The sequence below is a fragment of the Hipposideros armiger genome, unplaced genomic scaffold (assembly GCF_001890085.2).
Source record: "Hipposideros armiger isolate ML-2016 unplaced genomic scaffold, ASM189008v1 scaffold_10, whole genome shotgun sequence".
NCBI lineage: Eukaryota > Metazoa > Chordata > Mammalia > Chiroptera > Hipposideridae > Hipposideros > Hipposideros armiger.
Genome location: NW_017731360.1, coordinates 1,545,193 through 1,563,194, shown reverse-complemented (window position 1 = coordinate 1,563,194; position 18,002 = coordinate 1,545,193). Strand labels below are relative to the sequence as shown.

The 18,002-nt window shown below is 41.0% G+C and overlaps 1 protein-coding gene across 1 annotated transcript in view; it reads right to left on the bottom strand.

Moving 5' to 3' along the window:
* Positions 1 to 789: 789 nt before the first annotated feature.
* SF3A3 (splicing factor 3a subunit 3) overlaps positions 790 to 18,002 on the bottom strand; it is a 22,345-nt gene continuing 5,132 nt past the window's right edge. The window contains exons 5-17 of the mRNA XM_019658879.1: positions 17,476 to 17,548; positions 17,011 to 17,102; positions 16,000 to 16,082; positions 15,173 to 15,311; positions 14,598 to 14,666; positions 14,092 to 14,159; positions 13,827 to 13,934; positions 12,976 to 13,045; positions 10,836 to 11,000; positions 10,632 to 10,742; positions 9,193 to 9,283; positions 2,062 to 2,117; positions 790 to 1,095 (exon numbers count right to left, since the gene is read on the bottom strand). Coding sequence (XP_019514424.1) covers positions 1,018 to 1,095; positions 2,062 to 2,117; positions 9,193 to 9,283; positions 10,632 to 10,742; positions 10,836 to 11,000; positions 12,976 to 13,045; positions 13,827 to 13,934; positions 14,092 to 14,159; positions 14,598 to 14,666; positions 15,173 to 15,311; positions 16,000 to 16,082; positions 17,011 to 17,102; positions 17,476 to 17,548 — 1,203 coding nt within the window. The 3' untranslated portion in view covers positions 790 to 1,017. The remainder of the gene's footprint in view (positions 1,096 to 2,061; positions 2,118 to 9,192; positions 9,284 to 10,631; positions 10,743 to 10,835; positions 11,001 to 12,975; positions 13,046 to 13,826; positions 13,935 to 14,091; positions 14,160 to 14,597; positions 14,667 to 15,172; positions 15,312 to 15,999; positions 16,083 to 17,010; positions 17,103 to 17,475; positions 17,549 to 18,002) is intronic.

Genomic DNA, 18,002 nt, shown 5'->3' with positions numbered 1-18,002 from the left:
GACAGGGCTGTGAAACCCGCCTGCCATGGAGATGACTGGGGAAACAGGTGTGAGAGAGGGCCAGTCCGAGTCAGGGTTTTTACTAGTAAATATATCACAAGCCAACAAAGTCTTGAGTGCTGAGGGGCAGAGGGGTCCCCTGGAAAGCCTGTTCTGGAGCAGGCCCTGGCCTTCAGACGCTGTGCCTATGGGCACAGCCTTGTCTCCTCGGCTCCCCTAGTTCCTTCCACTTGGGACACCAGACTCAGCTCTTGGGGCAGCTGCTCAACTCCACCCAAATCCTGGCTATCGGGGCTTGGAGGGCAGAAGAATGTTAGCCACTTCTCAGTCAAGAAGGATCTTGTAGAAGAAACAGACAGACAGGATCGTAGACTCGTTCTGAACCAGCAAGAGGTGAAGTCAAGGCTGGACCTAGTTGGACTGCGTGCAGGCTGCTGATGGGGGAGGGGCAGGGCTGCGGGCCCTTCCCAAAGGGCCCAATGCGTTTCTTTATGCAAATAAAAAAGGCAAACCTTAGTGCCAACAACTTTGTCCTTAGCAGAGGCCCTGCGTCACCCTCCCCATATTTTCCTAGTATGTGCATGAACGGCTGACTCAGCTGAGGAAGGGAAGGGCTTCTTCTGGGCTGATGCTCATCTGGGGAAGTGGGGAAAGAGGTTACGTCAGATGCACCTAACAGGAGCTCATTAAGCCTTAGCTGCTACTGAAGTTGATGAGAAAGTGGTAGGGATGGGTTAAGAACTAAAGGACTGAGTTAGTCCACAATCCAGGGCTTCAGAACAAGACACATTCAGAACAAGGGCTGGTTTTATTTTCTGACAGAATCGTTTTTAATATAAAACAAGGATAAAACACATCTCCACCCTGCAATCTGCCAGCATACCTTGTCTCTACAAGATGCATGCTAGACCATAAGACTAAATAGCAAAGTCTTCAGGAGCACTTGGTTGGGAGAAGTAAAAAAAGCAGATCTTCGGGAAGCCTGGGCAAGCCAGAAGCCGAAACACATTCTGAACACTAGAGCAGCCCTTGTCTCTTCAGATCCTCGTATGTCTTCTTATTCACAACATTCCCACTGGAGTCTTCATACTCTTCCTGAAAGAAAAGGGGAACACTGTTAGCTACACCTCCTGGGGGAATGTCTGGAACCAGTGTCTGAGTGCCTGAGCTCACTCTGGCCTGATTCCATGGCATTCATCTAAGACAGCCCTTCTTAACTGGGATTCTGGAAGAGAAACAGATTAAGCCCCACTGCCCTAAGGCATCCACTGTGTGTAATGAACTAACTTCTCTCTTAGGGATCTAGAATGGTACACTTATGACTCATCCTTGGGATAGAAAATAGTTCATTCAAATCACTTTCTGTGTTTAAGATGAGGAACCCTGGTTGAGAAAGGCTGACCTAAGAACAGTTTTCAAACAGTTCCCAAGAACGGTGGGTTTGTTCCCAAGAGGCCACTTCAGAAAGGGAGGCTGAAAGGGAGACTAAATAGGCTAAGCTTCCCTCTTCCAGAGCAGTTCTGCTTTATTCTATTTTATGTATCAGAATTCTATATTATAGTGTGAAAAGAGCATTGCTGCTAAAAAGGGATTATTGAAAACCACTCACCTAAAAGAAAAAGAGTTACTGTCATACTTCATATATATATATATCATCCTCATCTCTGAAATCTGCTATATTTGAGATGACTATCTCAAGACCAACAAGGATGCCTTCCTACCCCACGAGAGGACCATCTCTCATTAGATGATATCCTCAAAGGAGATCTAATCTATGATACGGCTTCTCAACTTCTTAGCTTATGAATCCCTGGGGTCAGGACAAGACACTGGGTACCTCAACATTTCAGTGGGAGACTACAACCTGTCTTAAGACACAGATTTAAGTCTGACAAATTTAATATCACAAGTAAATTAAGCTTACATGTCAAGAGCCAATATACAGATACTGTCACATTATACTCGCTACTGCAGTGAACTAGGGGCCGTCGTTCACCTTCCTGCTACACGATGAGGGTCTCCATCACTTGATGCTATACCTGACGTTACAGTCACACCCACCTCAGTGTCGGGCTGCCATCGTTCTGATGCCTTCTGTAGTTTCAGCTTGGCCCACACTGCAGGATGAGAAATGAGCAGACCTGAGTATCCACTGGGTACAGAGTTACAACACACCCGCCATTAGGATTCTCCTGGTGACCCTGCCTTTGAAGCTTTTGCTTCCCCCAAACTGGAATTCTGGTTCTGGACCACCTGCATACACTTCCATTGCAAACTTTACCATAATTATTGCTTTGCTGTAAAAGAAAAGTTGTATCAAATATAACCAAAGACTTCTTAGACGAGAGAACCGATACTCTCGAAGGAAAAGGTAAATGTGGTACAACCTATGGAAATTACTGGAGAAAGTGACCTTACTGTCTTAAAATTCATTATAGAAGAGAAAGGGAACACTAGACATTATCAAATATGTTTATTTAAAGTCTGGTGGGTATATTTCAAAGACTTCAGAGGGGGAAAAATGGTGAAATATCATGGCCAGAGTCTGAAAGATAAGATGGCTCAACAAACACTGGAGACATTAAAACAAGGATTAAGACAGTTCAATAACATCTATAGACACCACCATAGCTTCAGAGGGAGTGATTAGATATGTATGCCAAACAGGACAGACACAAAGCCAGAGAAAGAACGACTTAAATCTCTAAGAATAGTGTCTGGAAGGTGTACTCTCAGAACAAAGGACAGGTCCCCTGACAGAGGGAAAATGGTAAAATATTAAGAGATGACGGTGGAAAGACACAATTACTTGCTTCTTATATGCTTCTCCATTTCCCATCGAGCAGAACAATTTCTGAACTTGACAAGGTTAGAAGAAATACCTCACAGAGAAAGGTGAACCCTAAGATGGGTAAATGAGAATACATGAAAGTGCTTAGCTCTGTGCCTGGTGTATAGGTGCTCAAGTAATCATCTTTTTCTTCCTTGATAATTGCTTCAAATTAGTTGAGGTCCTTAGGCCCAAATAATAAGCACCAAGGAATGGAGACTTTATCATGAGCTACCATGTGCCAGGGCAGGGCCCTGTCACAGTCCTTGTCCAGACCATTTAAGAATCCAACCCAGAATGGTGCTAAAATACTGGAGATTGGAAATGCTGTCATATATTTCCTAAGGAAAAAATGGATGTAGGAAACTGAGGACTAGTTAAGAGAAACATTACTCTTCAGAAGGACCTGAAACAATTAGATAAAAATGGGAGCACCTCTGGGAAATAGCATGGGTTCACTAAGAATAAGTGCAGCAAACTAATTGAATTTCCCGTTTTTTTGGGATAGCTGACCCAATAAAAAGTCACAGACACATGATATCATGATTTTAGCAAAGCAATTGCTCTCATAAGCAATGTCCCTAGAGTTCATTAAAATGTTTAAACCTCTTGGGCCGGCCGAGTGGCTCAATTGGTTAAGAGCTCGCTTAAGAGTGCGATCTCTGAGTAACAGGGTTGCCAGCTCGATTCCCGGCCCAAGCTGAGCTGCCGCTGAGCTGTCAACAAGTGGCTGGATGGCTCAGCTAAAAAAAAAAAAAAAAAAGTTTAAACCTCTTACGCTATTATTATAAACAAGATGGTGATATCTGAACTTGATGCCTTTAGTTTATTAATTAGGAGGATTTATACCGAGTAAATATTGGTTAACCATCATGACCAATCACTCAAATGGGAATTTCTGGTGGCAAGTCCACAGGGCTCCTTCTTAGCTGTCATTTTGTCCAACTTAAAAAAAAAAAAAAATCATAGATCTGGAACAATAGAATAACTGACATAAATTTATAAGTGAAATTCTTCATTTAAGTAAGAAACAAACAAAAGAGACTATAATTTAAATGAAAGTACTGCGCCCTCCCATCCGGCTAAAAACTCCACAAGAAAAACTTCAACAGAACGATCTAAAACAAAGACAAACAAGTAAATCCAGTGTAACAGCTGTGCCAATGGTTGCGTCCCTGCACATTCCATTCTAAGAAAACATGTCTTCCCACCGTGTTCTGGAATGACAGTCCTATCTAACAAGAAACTCTTTTTGCTGCCAGCCACAGGAGACACAGCTGACTGGACTACAGGTAGGACCTTACCCAGTTGTGCCTACCTCATCTTTCCCAGGTATTAGAAATTGAGGCACTGAGAGAATCTAGATCAGGGGACGGCAAACTTTTGAGATGGAAGAGCCGCCAAGGGCCAGCAAACTGTGGCTCATGAGACGTAGGCTTGGAAGTAAAATTGAAAATGAAAATAAAACTATCATAGTTTCATTTATAAAATTTTTAAAGGATATTATTCACATAATGGTGATAATGTAAAAATATATTTATGGCTCTCGAATAATTTTTAAATTGTTGTGAGGGACAGGATTGGCTCTTCCAGGGGTCAGCAAACAAAGAGCCGCATGTGGCTTGTGAGCCAGTTTGCCGACCCCTAGGCTAGATGACAGCAGGCTCTGAAAACTGAAAAAGGTCATACCGACCAACGACTAGAGCTGCCTTCATTGTGAGCTGAGGTTAAGAGAGAAGACAGAAAAAAGTGGAGAAGGCATATACATAGAGACAAGCACGGCTGAATGAGCATATTCTTGCAAATAGGATGGAGGGCATGCAGTAGTTTTAATAGGCTCACTTCCTTACAAACAAAAATCCCTAAGATGTTTAGTTAGATGCTTTAAAAAAGAAAAGCACAATTCAAGTTTAATAAAAAGAAATTATTCCACTGACAGGAAATGAAGAAAAATTGAAGAAACTCCACAGAATAATACAACTGACTTAAACTCAGTAATTAATCAATGCTTACTATTAGTGAGACGCCTGAGATAAAGTCTGTGACTATTTGTGGGAGTCAATATGTATACAACCATTTATCTATTACTGAAAGTCTGAAAGGAAGCCAGAGAGTTCATCTAAGATACTTACGAGGAGAAATAATGCCTGGAAAAAAAAGGGGAAGGGGGAGGCAGTAATAAATCTGTAATAAATCTATGAGTGATCTATTGAGGGTGGGGGAGAAAAAAATGAAAAGAGAAAGTGATATTGAGATAGAAGCAAAACTCTAAAAGCTATGCCAAGAACCTAAAAATATCAAGGGAAGTCATGATGGGTAGAAATGATACAAAAGAAATCAAAGAAGTGGCAATTAATAAAAACATGCATATGAGAGAAACGGATTAACCTCCACATCTGAAAAAGGACATAAATTCTGACAATAATATGAGCAACAGAATTATGACTGTGCCAACAATATTCTGGAAAAACATAAAATTTTTCCAAAAATCTCTGTATGGCTAATGAGAAAATGCACCAAGTTTCTTTCTGCGATAACCCTTAAGGATCAACTCTTTAAAAAAACCTACTTGATGAGCATGATTTAAAAGAAGGCAGTAGAGAACTGTGGAAAAAGGCTGCTGTAGGACAGACACGGGTTTGATCCCTAGTTTTTTTACACTTACAAGCTGTATGACCTTAAAAATGTTACCTAACTTTCCTGTTCTGAAAATGTGGGTGACCTCCTACCTCACTGGTTGTTCTGAAGATTAAACGAGTGTAAAACATCTCCCATTTACCTGGACCAGAGCAGACACTCGATAAATGGTAGCGAGTAATATTAATACTGAACACTGAATGAAGAGATATACAACTTTAGATCTCTCTTCTCAGACTCTGCAGAGAAGCCCCAAATGAAGATGGTGATGATGACAGCTCATGCTTACTCACTGAGTACATTCTACATTGTGTGTCAGGCATGGTTGTAGCACTTTACTTGTATCATCTCATTAAAACTCCGAGACAACTCTATGAAGTAGGTATATTATTACCACTCATATCTGATGCATAAGGAATCCGAGGTACTAAAAGAAGTACTCTGCTCATCTAGTAAGTGGCGCAGCCATGATCTGAACCCCAACAGTTGTCTCTTCAGAGTCTGCCCTCTTAACCACCCCATGAAACTCTATTAGGAATGTGGTGCTGAACCAACTTTACTCTTGAAGCAGAACATATCAATACAAAGAATTTGACAGAATCCATCAACTAAGTCCTAGGGTACAGGTCATGACAAGAGATGAGGGGAATCTGAAAGTAGAAAAACCACTTTTTATAAACAAGGTGATAAAAATATTGGTAGGCATGGTAAGATTAAAGACATAGGATCTCCTGAATTATTATAAGAAATAAGTATAAAATTTACAGTGCTTGACCATCAAGATATAATCACTTCCAATAAATAATTCAACCAAACAATATTTATTAATAATGGATACTAGAAATTGGTAGCAGAAATGAACTTAGTTGAAACATTAAAGTTAGAAATATTAGAAAAATACCTGTCTAAAAGGAATAGATTCAAGTTTACAATATAATCCATGTAAATGAGCGTCTAACAAAAAACAAAATAACTTTTCCAGCAAAGGAGTTAAATACAAACAGATCAATTAATATATCAGGTGTAAAAGGCTTAGTACCCCTATACAATGATAAATATTGATGGTTGAAGTAAAAAATAGCCTAAAATTTTGATATTGGGGAAATGGTCTAAGTTTATCACAACAGAACAAAAAATGCTATCAGATAAAAGAAATTTCAGGAAGAAAATGGGAGTGATCAATATGGGTATAGAACAACATTGAGTTTATGTGGCTCAAACACTGCAAAACAAAATACATACAAAACTGGAAGAAATGTGAGACAAAATTTAATTATAATTGGAAATGTCAACATGTCCCTATCAAAATTCAAAATGAATAGATAGAAGTATGAAATTAAGAACCTGAACACTCCAACAAGATCAAACAGCTTACATGTTGAGAAAAGCGCTTCCTTCCAGGTGTACATAAATCTTTAATGAGTAACTGATTACATACTTGGACACAAAGACACAATATATTCTTTTTTTTTTTTTTTTTTTAGCTGAGCCATCCCGCCACCTGTTGGCAGCTCACGGCTGCTCAGCTCGGGCTGACTCGAACCGCTGTTGCTCAGAGCTCAAACTCTTGAGTGAGCTCTTAACCAACTGAGCCACTCAGCCGGCCCAAGACACAATATATTCTAAATGCAGAGGGCATTTTAACTACATGGGCCAAAAAAAATAAGAATGAATAAAACAGTTACAAGGTGCTCAATCAACAAGAATTTAAAGAACTACTAAATAATTTCTGAATTACTTTTTTTAAACATCAGCGATAACATCTTTAACAAATAAAGTTCTAAATATAGTGTCAGTACTGGATATTCCCAATGGATTCCTAACAGGACATCTAGTTCTAAAAGCCTGTATTAGAAAGACTAAAGAAACAGAGAGAAGGAATTTCTTAAAGACTTAAAGAAATAAAGAAACAAGATCACAGCAAGTATTAAGAGAAAAAAGAAAACTCAGAATGGAAATAAAGCACTTGGTTTCCTACTTTGTCATAATCAATCATGCAGCATAGGTGATTAACTAAAGAATCTTCTCAGAGTTGTCCCTTTGTATGAAGATGTAATCTATTTAAATATAAACTGTTTCAAATGACAGAAGAAAATGTAGCACGTAACCCCATCCATTTTATGTCATAAATATGGTTTTGATTCCTAAACCTGACAAGTATCTCAAAGGAAAAGCAAGAAACTCATCTTTTATTTATGAACATAATTACAAAACTTGTAAATAGAATCCTAGCAGGATAAATAACTGTATTAAAAGAGTTTTACAGAATATTAGCCAGTATGAGGTAATATAGGAACACTGTTTTTATCTACTGCCTGAAAAAAAGTACTAAAAATGTAATCTTTCTTTTGTAGAATATAATAAAATCATGAGCCAATCTTAAAATGAGTGTAGCTACACAAGCATGGTTCCTTTTAAAAACAGCATCCAGGCAAGGATGACCTATTTATCACCTGCTTCTATTAAACATAAGACTTGGGGTAACTATCCATGAACAAAGATAAATACATGGAATAAAATTCATAAAAGCATCCCTTTGTGTTTGCAGTTGGCATGACTGTAAGCCTGATATGATGTAAATAAATCAATCTCAAGGTACCAGAATAAATTAACTCAGGCAAATTGTAGGACATAAAAAAACACACAAAAAATGAACGGTGACCTACTTAGTAGTGGTACATAGCTAGAAAATATATCTAAAAATGAGACTGCATTCAAAATGCAGCATTATGGTTTTAAGACATTTCATTACTATTTTAATTTCCTCTCAGAAAGGGAAGGGCAAAAAAATGAAAAGTGAAGAGGCCAAGTGGATAACCTGGCAATAAAGACAGATTATAATTCTGACTGGAAGAACTGTGTATGGTCCTGACTCCTAAATTAATAAGGCAAGACAAGAAAGCAAGAAGGAGTCCTCAAAGGTGACTGTACACAAAAAACTTAGTGAAAGAGTTCCTAGAGTCCATGGGCTAGAGACCAGGGAGCTCTTTAGAAGGTCATTTCTATTTGGCTCTGCCACAGAGGATGTGAATAGCCCTAGAGATGGGAGCCACAGAGGCGAGCTGACCAAGCAGCTGAGGAGCGTGGTATGTACACTTGAGAGTGAGTGCCTGAAATTTACCAAAATGGAGTGGTAAAATGCTTTCTTCTCAGTCTAACCAGCTGGAAGTGAAAACACTACAGAGAAGAGATAAACTAGAAAGAAAATAGAACGCCTACAAGGAAGGTGCTAATGGTAGAAAAAGCCACCACAATTGGAAGCCTGACTGAGGCCCTGGGGGCTTTAACACATTCCCTGCCATGCACTCACTCCGCTCTTTCTCCAAGAGGTGTTTTGCTGCCGAGTTCTGTGTATCTGCCCTGTCACCTCAGAAATAAGCTCACTGAGACCGGTTCTATTTCCTTCGTATCAGTGGTGCTTAATATACTAAAATCAATTCAGAAAAGTATACAATATGCCCATTCACTCAAAATCTTGCACACAGGGAGTTCATAGTCACCATTAAAAGCCCATTTTATACTCAGCCTAGGGCTCTTCTCAGGGGTAAACAATCAGGATAGCTAACTCATGCTCCTCAGGAATGCAGGAACTGTTCGACTGTTATAGCTTTTACAAATCCACAGCCTGCTGCCCTTAGGCCTGGACACACCAGGGCATTGGGACAGTGAGTTGTAGGCGTGGCCACCTGATCTGGCCTAGGGCACAACAAATAAAGCTTACTTACGGGAGACAGCGTCTTCAATCTGAGTCACATTGGCAAAGTGGGCAGTGTTTGGGATGCCCAAACACCTCATGCCATGAGCATGACGCCATTCCTGGAAGAAAGCAAAAGGACAATATCAAATGGGAACAGGTGAACACAGAGCACTAACTCCATTCTCCCCATAATGCCTAACCTGACCCTCTGTAAAAGACTCCACCTAAAAGCAGCATTTCTTTTGTGGTTGTGACTGATAAGGCAGATATTTCAAAGCAGCACTGCACTGTTTGCCTCACTGGACTGGTTTATAAAACCTAGATCCTAGATCTAGTACTCTTTCCAACAAAACCTCTGTGTCAAGACCACGGAAAAACACAACTCAAATTAACCAGTCACCTCCCACCACCAGGAGTACGGGTTACTGGTGGCAGGTGAGTGCCATCTCTGTACATAAAGGAGAAGACTGTTTATCAGGTATAAGCAAGGATGTGAAAGAGAGCAGGGAGAGATTGATGTAATGGCAGTTTGGGCTCAGGGGTGGCAAATGGCGTGGGCTTTATCTTGGATGCCAATTCAAATTCATTAGAAGTGATGTTGAGAAAGATTCAGAGACTATTTAGGAGCTTAGCAGAAAAGACCCAGGATGGATCAGTAGTAAGTATATCCGAGGGAGGGAGGGAGTTCATACAAATTTGCCATCCTTGGTCTAGCACAGGGGTCAGCAAACTGTGGCTCGCGAGCCACATGCGGCTCTTTGGGTGCGTACATGTGGCTCTGAAGTAAAATTGAAAATGAAAATAAAATTATTATAGTTTCATTTATAAAATTTTTAAAGGATATTATTCACATAATGGTGATTTCATTTGTTTTCTAGGTCTCACAAAACTTTGAGGGACAGGATTGGCTCTTCCGTCTCAAAAGTTTGCTGACCCCTGGTCTAGCAAGTCTTTCCTATTATGTAAAATTTCCTTCAAGTACTAAGAACTGAAGGCAGAAACAAAACAAGGGTGAACCCACTTACGGGAGTACTACCCAGATAACGCCTTGTCTCAAGACTAACTTGATAAATGTCATCCCTTTAGCTTCTTTTTTCAAAGAGGCAAAGACCAATTTAAAACCCCGAGGAGGAGGCAGTCCGCTCCTTCTTTGGTCCTGAGTACCAAAAACGGCACAGAGAAATGACCAAGGGGTCAGAGATGGGTCTAACATGCTGGCAGAAAGACAAAAATAGAGAAGTATGAGAACAAGCAAGAGAAAACCAAAATGGGGTTCCAACAGCAGAGCGGAAGAAGCCTCCAGAAACTGTCCCGTGCGTTAACCAGGGCTGGCCCTGGCACCAGAGGCCAGATGCTGCGTGCTTGACTCCTTCTGATTCTCTTAAACGCTGGACACTAGCAATCCTCTTCCCTAAAAGACTCATTTTCTACTTCAATTTTCAGGAGAAATGGCTCTGAGTTCCTTACAGCGAAGTGCCGCTGGAAGGCCTTGGGACCTCGGTAGGTGTAATTTCCACAGATCTCACAGTTGTAGTTGATATTTAGGCCATGAAGCTTATATAACCAGTAGGGAATGGGCTGCAAGAAATCAGAAGAGAAACAGGATTAGGAGTATGAGCATCTGCTCCCCAAGTGGGAAATGGGAAGAAAGATGGCAGTGCTGGCACTCACTTTGCCATCCCAGCCAAGGGGCAGGTTTTTGGGGTTGTAAATGATCTCGTTCTCTTCATCTTCACTTTCACTCTCACTGATCTGCTCCTCCTCCTCCTCTTCTCGCTCTTCTCCTGTCCTCGCCTGCTTGCGCTGCACGTTTTCATGAGTGAGGTGTCGCTGTTCCTGAGCCAGGTCCATAAATGCAAAGCCAAGTCAGAGAAAAGTGGTGCAAACCATGCAGGGAAACTCCTGTTCTTCTACAACCCTAGCTGACCTCTCACTTCTGAGGATGAGGTTTTCTTTCTTGTAGAATAAAGGGAAAGTCTGCCTTTATATCAGAACTCCTACCAGCAGGCCTCCCCTGATCCCAAAAGAAAAAGGTCACAGGTTTTATGTCACTTGCCTAAATTACTCACCTGAGGCCACAGACCACCACAGAACAAAGTCTCTAAAATATTTCCTGAACCAGTCCCTTCTTCTTCTTCCCACTGTTACTGCCCTCATCAGATGAGAACCTTCTAACTTGCTCTCAGTATCTTCTCACTCCACTCCAGCTGCCATTTGGTTCCCAAATTTATCTGCTTTAAAAAACCAATCTAATGGTACACTCTGCATAATGAACTTTTATTGGATTTCTTCTGTTTAAAGGACGAAGTCCAAATTTCCAACATAACTCACCAAAATTTTCTCTGACCACTCTCCTACAAGGCACACTCCATACACACACTCCATAATTTCTCATTATTTCCTGAACATCTAATTTCTTTTCGTGTTTTATCTTCATGCTTGCTGTTTCCTCTATCTGGAACATTTTTCTCCCTCTTTCTACTTAGAAACTCAACCTCAATGTCTTACAGCATGTATCACATTCCATACACTTGTCTCTCCCAACCACAAAGTGGGTTTTTCAAGGGCAGGAGGCGGTGTCACATTCACTACTGTATCCAAAGATTCAGCACGATGTCTGGAAACCAACAGGTATCAGTAAATGGTGAAATAATAAAAACCGTATCAGTACGTAATGAGAGCAACTTCTGGAAAACACTCTCCCCAGAATTCCAAAGAGTATGGTGCCACCTCCTGGCGGGGAAAGCAAAATGCTCTCAAAGGAGGGAGAAAGTGGATATACCTTATGTCAAGGGCACAAATTGGCTTCTCAGTCGTCTTTAGAGGACTGGCAACTTGGACTGCTGCCCATGTTAGAAACGCCCAAGTTCACTGTGGAGAATTATAAGTGTCCCCAATGTCCAATGCCTGGCTAGCCTCCTTTTTTTGGAAGCAACTGTAGAGGGAATCAACAGGTAACTAGATTTATAGCTACACGTGCGGTCCTCAAAAAAGGGCAGAATAAAAACATCCACGGCAACTGACAAAGATACATAAAATGAGCTATCTGAGCCAGAGCCACCCACTTAGAACACCATCTGAGCACCTGTGAAGGGCTCAGAGAGCAGGCGACAACTGCATAAAGAAGACACAATCAGAAAGGCTGGTCTACTGCAAGACTTCCAGAGGCACTGGCCACCTTCTCTGGAGGAGTGCTGCCCTTTCTTCCACCTTCTCTTCCTGAAAGAGAGCTATTTTCCTCCTAGCCACCTCCCCCCCCACACACACACACACTACTTTCTGGTCAGGTTAGGCCTTTTTCAACCCCCAATCAACTCTCCAGCTCCTTCCTGAAAGAATATTCAAGGAACAGCTCACAGCCAGCTTTGACCCACTAGGGCTCAGTTTCTCACAATCCTGTGACTATGTAAGTAATGCCTTTCACAGTTAAGTCATGCCCCAAAAGCTGCTGTGCATAGGCCTCTCTCTTACTTGCCTTTTGATTGCTTGTTTCTTGGGTTACCCTCTGGGTATATTCTGGAGCTCAAAGAACCTGCACTACTCTGGACACTAGACTGACAGGAGAGCCTATTCTCTCTGCCTAGCCTCATGGGAATTGGGCAGCCCAGGGAATATAAGCTAACAACAGACACCAAAGAACAGAACATGACCTCACCGAAGGGCCAAGGACCCTGAGAGAACTCTATTTTCTGCTGAACTAGTGTAACACCCACACTTCCTCTTTCAATCTGAAAAAAATATCCTATGAGTTCTTATTTCTCTTATTCCCATACTCTGTAGCATGTACAGCCCTCAGCAGTCAGTTACTCACCCCAAGAATCTCAACATATTCGTAGATCTGGGCTTCTAGGAAAGCAATGTCTTTGTTCCTCTCAGTGTCTCTGAGAACAAGAAACAAATGATATCACTCAAGGGTTCTTTTACCCAGTGCCTTGCTCCCTGTACCTGAGAACACTGATTCCATGAGTGCATTAAAAATTACAAGCACATGAGAAACATCATGCTGTGAAAACAAATGCTCTGCTCAGCTCAGGACTCGCTCATACAAGTACTGAGGTAATTTCCTGGAACACATGGAAGCTTCCTCTTAGACCTCACAGAAGGTAAGAGACAGATCCAGGCATTTAAATTTCCATTATTGTTATCTACAAAGGAAATGGGGTACAGAAGAGCAAGCGCCAGGCCAGGACGGCGAATCCTGACCCTGCTACTTAGTAACTGGGAAAAGTGGACACATTCCATAACTTTTCTGAGTCCTTAACTCCTAAAAGTCAGGGTAACAACTACTTTTCAGGGTTGTTGAGAAAAGCAGAAAAAACACCCAGTAAAAGCATGTGGTTAAAGAATAGAGCCAATTGTTATTAGGAAAAATAAACAGGAAAATATGTTTTGAACCTATTCAGCCTCCCTAAGCTAGTCAGGTAACAAAAGGCACAGTTTCGACATTACAGACTTCATTCATTCTCAATCACCCGAGGATAGATTGTCCCTGGTTTATAATAACAATGACAGCACTCTCCGCCATGAGCAGAGAAAAAGAGCAGACTGGATCTCTATGATCAATCATGGTGATAAAACAGGCTTTGAAATCTGTTGTGATCAACATCTGCATGGGAACAGCATTTGAAAACTGTAAGCAGTGGTGCCACTCCAGCCGCTCACCGCTTGGTGCCCTTTGACTTGGGATTTTTGGCAAACAAGGAGGTGTCAAGTGACTCCAAGGACTTTCCTTTGGTGCTGAACAGCCTCTGGGCTCGCTCTTCCAGGGTCCTAAGGAGACAGAGGGGCAAAGGATTTCAGTATCACTTTACCATCCAGACTTGCTTATTTTTACAGTCAGGGATGACAGAAAGAATGGTATCAGAGCCATGAAGAAGGTTGTACCAACACACAGGGAATGGACATGATAGAAAAACCAGTCTCTTACCCACCACACTTCAGGCCTAAGGCTAAGAGTGCAGATTTTAATCTGTCCAGACCCAGGGAGGCCAACTCCTGTATAAAAAAGAGAAGTTATAATTTTATAGAGATAGATTTTGAGAAACAACAAATGCTCAAACTTAGGTCTTTGCAGGCTGGTGTGTGGGTGTTCCTGAAGTTGTGGCAACACCACACATTCCATAGTCAGTCTCCTAGTAGTAAGCTCAAACTCTCCAACGGACTGACTGTGGTCAAGTTTATTTGTAACTATTATTTGTAGTGTTCCATAACTCCACTACAGCTTAATATAGTCAGAATTATTGTTTCACAATTTTCAAAGTGGTTGGATAAGCTCTCCCCTCCCCCGCTTCATATCTTTCCACATTCTTTGTAGAAGCCTGGACCCGGGAACTGGTGTCATATCATAAGTCCAAGGCAATAAAAACAGGAAATCGAGTGGTCCCTCTGAGGAGTGAACAGGCAAGGCCAGCAGAGTGGCTCAAGAAAACATACCTCCCAGGAGGAGAAAGCAGAGAGGTCAAGGTGGGCTCCAGCATGGGTGAGGGCACTGCTTGTCTCTTTCTGGCAAGAACAACAATATGTATTTGTTAAGATCCAGGTTTAGAATGAAGGCAAAGGAGCCATCTAAGCTACCAGGTGCTAACTGGCCCTGTTCTTATGTACATGCATGAATAAGAATCAAATTCCTCTAAGAGCAAAGTAAAAAAAAAAAAAAAAGATGGTCCATTCTCGCCCCGAGATTTCAGGAAAACTCGAAGTTTATCCCCAGGAGTGAAAAAATACAGTAGAGATTTTTGCACATAATTTCATCCTTTTTTGATCAGTAGGAACCACACAGCAGTAATGACATGGCTGGTGAAAATCCTGGGCCCAGCCAATGGCAAGCGGGCCCTGACAAATCTCATTCCAAAGAGAAAACCTAGCACACTGGGCAGGGAACTCCTCATGGCCACAAATGATCCCAGGGATCAGCATCTGATGCCCTAAAGCAGAGGCTCAAGATTCAAGTAAAACAGTTACTTCAGTTCCCTGGCTTGCCCTCCACCCACACCCCCACTGAAGCTTACCGGCCATCCTGGAAAGGTACCATTCTCCCATTTTTTCTCAAAGTCATTTTGAATCTTCCCAAAAAGTTCATTCTGATCTTGGAGGGGTTTCACTCTATCTGTGTAATCCTGAAGGTACTCAAGCAGCATCTCCAGATATCTACAGAGGAACAAGCAATATAGAGAAAGCAAAGAGGGTTTCTAGTTTTGATATACTGTTGTGTCCTATAAACCATACTTATAATTCTAGTGATACGAGTTTTTAAAAGTAATACCACTACTTTTTAAAATGAGCTTACAATTGACTTTTTCCCTAACATGTCATCTTGATTTCAACCTTTCCCATCTTCTTTTGTTCTCATAATATGATTACAAATAATAAAGTCTTAACACACACATAAAAGATTTCAGGTAAAAAGAAAATTTCAGGTAAAAAACAAAATTTTATTTTATCACTAACCAGGGATGTAGTGACACAAACAAAACTTAACATCTATACATCAGACTCAGGCACCTCACTTCAGTCATAATCTGAGTAAGTTTAATTTTTTCCTATTAAACTCCAAAGACACAGAGGTCCCTGGATGGGAGACTTCCTTCTACAATGAGAAAACATTAGGAACAGTATGGCCATAAGATCGCAGATGTGCTTATAGACATACAATCTTCCAGAGCCAGAGTATTATAAATGTTTTAAAACCATGTCATTCAAAATCCCTAGCCTCCGATAAATCCGGAAGTAATTCATGAATGTTTTTCAGGCAACAAAATTCAGAACTCTGCCCTCAACCCTTCACATTAAATAATCATGTAATCAAATCCAGTAGAGGCCTAGAAGCAATGCCCACCTCTTGTACTCTGCATTCTTTCTTTCTTTAGGAATGTCAAATAACTGGTCAAAGATGGACAGGTATGTGATATAATCCAGCTTCTAGAAAAAGAAATAACAAGAGCTTCAGTTAGGTGTTCCCACCAAGTTATAATATAATCTCCAATACATGAGATCAAAACTGAGGGTTGCCTAGCAAAAGAACAAGGCCCAGCTCATTTTAGTCTTTTTCTTTTCCATCATGTAATTCCTATACTAACTGGGTGGGGAGAGATGGGGCAGGAGATATCATACACACAGTTAGCTCTGCAAAATAAAGATCAAGTTAATAAACAGTAAACTAAAAGAAATATTTGTCAAACACTTACATGCCAGGCACCTGGTTAAAGACTCAGACACCCACTACATCCTAAAATAAGGTCCTGAAAGGTGCCATTTGTTCACTCATTCAATCATTTACTGAGCATCTCTGGGCCAAGTACATACTGTAGACACAGACGAGAACAAGACAGACACGGGACCTGGCCTCACGAAGCTTCAAGTTTAGTCACTGAATTATTGGGACATTTCCTCACAACTCCAACAGGAACTTAATCATGTACTTCCTTGTGACCTTTCTGAGACTGTCACATTAAATCTCATCCCTTGTGGTAATTTATTTTTTAGTGTCTTTTAAGAAAGACATTAAATAGCCCTTTGCTGGTGAGACTGTTTTTCTATCTTCCATGTGCCTAGTAGTACATGTGCCTAACACAGAAGTTTGATATGTATTTGTGAGTTTTTAAAATTTATTTTAACAAAAGCAAAATATACTTGTTTTATTAAAATCATAAAATTAATAAAATGCTTATTGGATTCACTGTAGAAACTGGACTCTCACTTCTAAGAAAAGCACATCACCTCTTTAATATTTATACTACAGTTTACAAAACAAGGAAGACACTCTAATTGCCTTATGTCTAGTAGCCCCCGCCCAGTGTCCTGACTCACCCCTAGAATCAGAACCACTCTACCCTCTCCTGGGTCTTACCTCAGAGGCCTTCAGGTTAATGTATTTGAGGTAACAGTCATGGAGATCGAGGTAACGGCCGTATCCCTCTTCATCTGTGAACTCCACCAAATCTGAAGGAATCCAAGATACCAATGATTCAGATGTTAAAGACCACTTTCTTGGACTTAGCTTTTCAAATGGACTGCTACTTCTTGGTTTCATGAAGCAGCCCTTCACCCACATGTCCTCCCTATGCTCACAGAGGGAAGAGACCTCAGCATTCCAGGCTGGTGAACTTGAGCAGGGCTAGCATAAAATCGAAAATTTTGTCCAAGACCAATTTAGGTCAGTCTGGCCCAGAAACCAGCAAAGAAAAAACCAGTAAGAGATCCTGGCTATAAGTTTCTCTGGAGCCCTGTTTCCTAGGGCTCGGAAGGCAAATTGAGCTCTGTCATTAACTAGTACTTCTGCTAGTGCTGGATGGAAATGTTAAACCCTACTTACTTTGTGCCTCTTCACTTGGGTTCTCTCGAGCCTTCAGGAGCTCCTCAAATTCCACTGACATTGGCACACAGATCTGATGGAAAAAAGAGAAAAGTTCAGGTGGATTTTTTTCAACAAAAGTTGCAATATCACAGAAATGGGCTGTACAGCAAGTCAGACTTCTGATGTTTTATTTGGCCTTCATTTTTCTTTACGAGCCTCCTACTGCTCTCCAATTACCTTGCTTTTTTTCTTTTCCTTTTTTTTTTGTATTGCCTGACTAAAAATTGCTCAAGTAAAACATGCTCACAAAAACTCAACACAAAAAGACGAAAAATGAAACTCCTCCTTTATCAATTCTCCTGCAACTAAGTACTGTTAACAGACCTTTTTTTCTTTATGTCAGCCATTCCCACACATAGCTGCACATTAGAATCACTTAAAAGACCATTAAAAACTCCTGATACTAATTAAATCAAAAGAGGGGCAGGTAAGGGCCGGCCGAGTGGCTCAGTTGGTTAAGAGCTCGCTCAAGAGTTTGAGCTCTG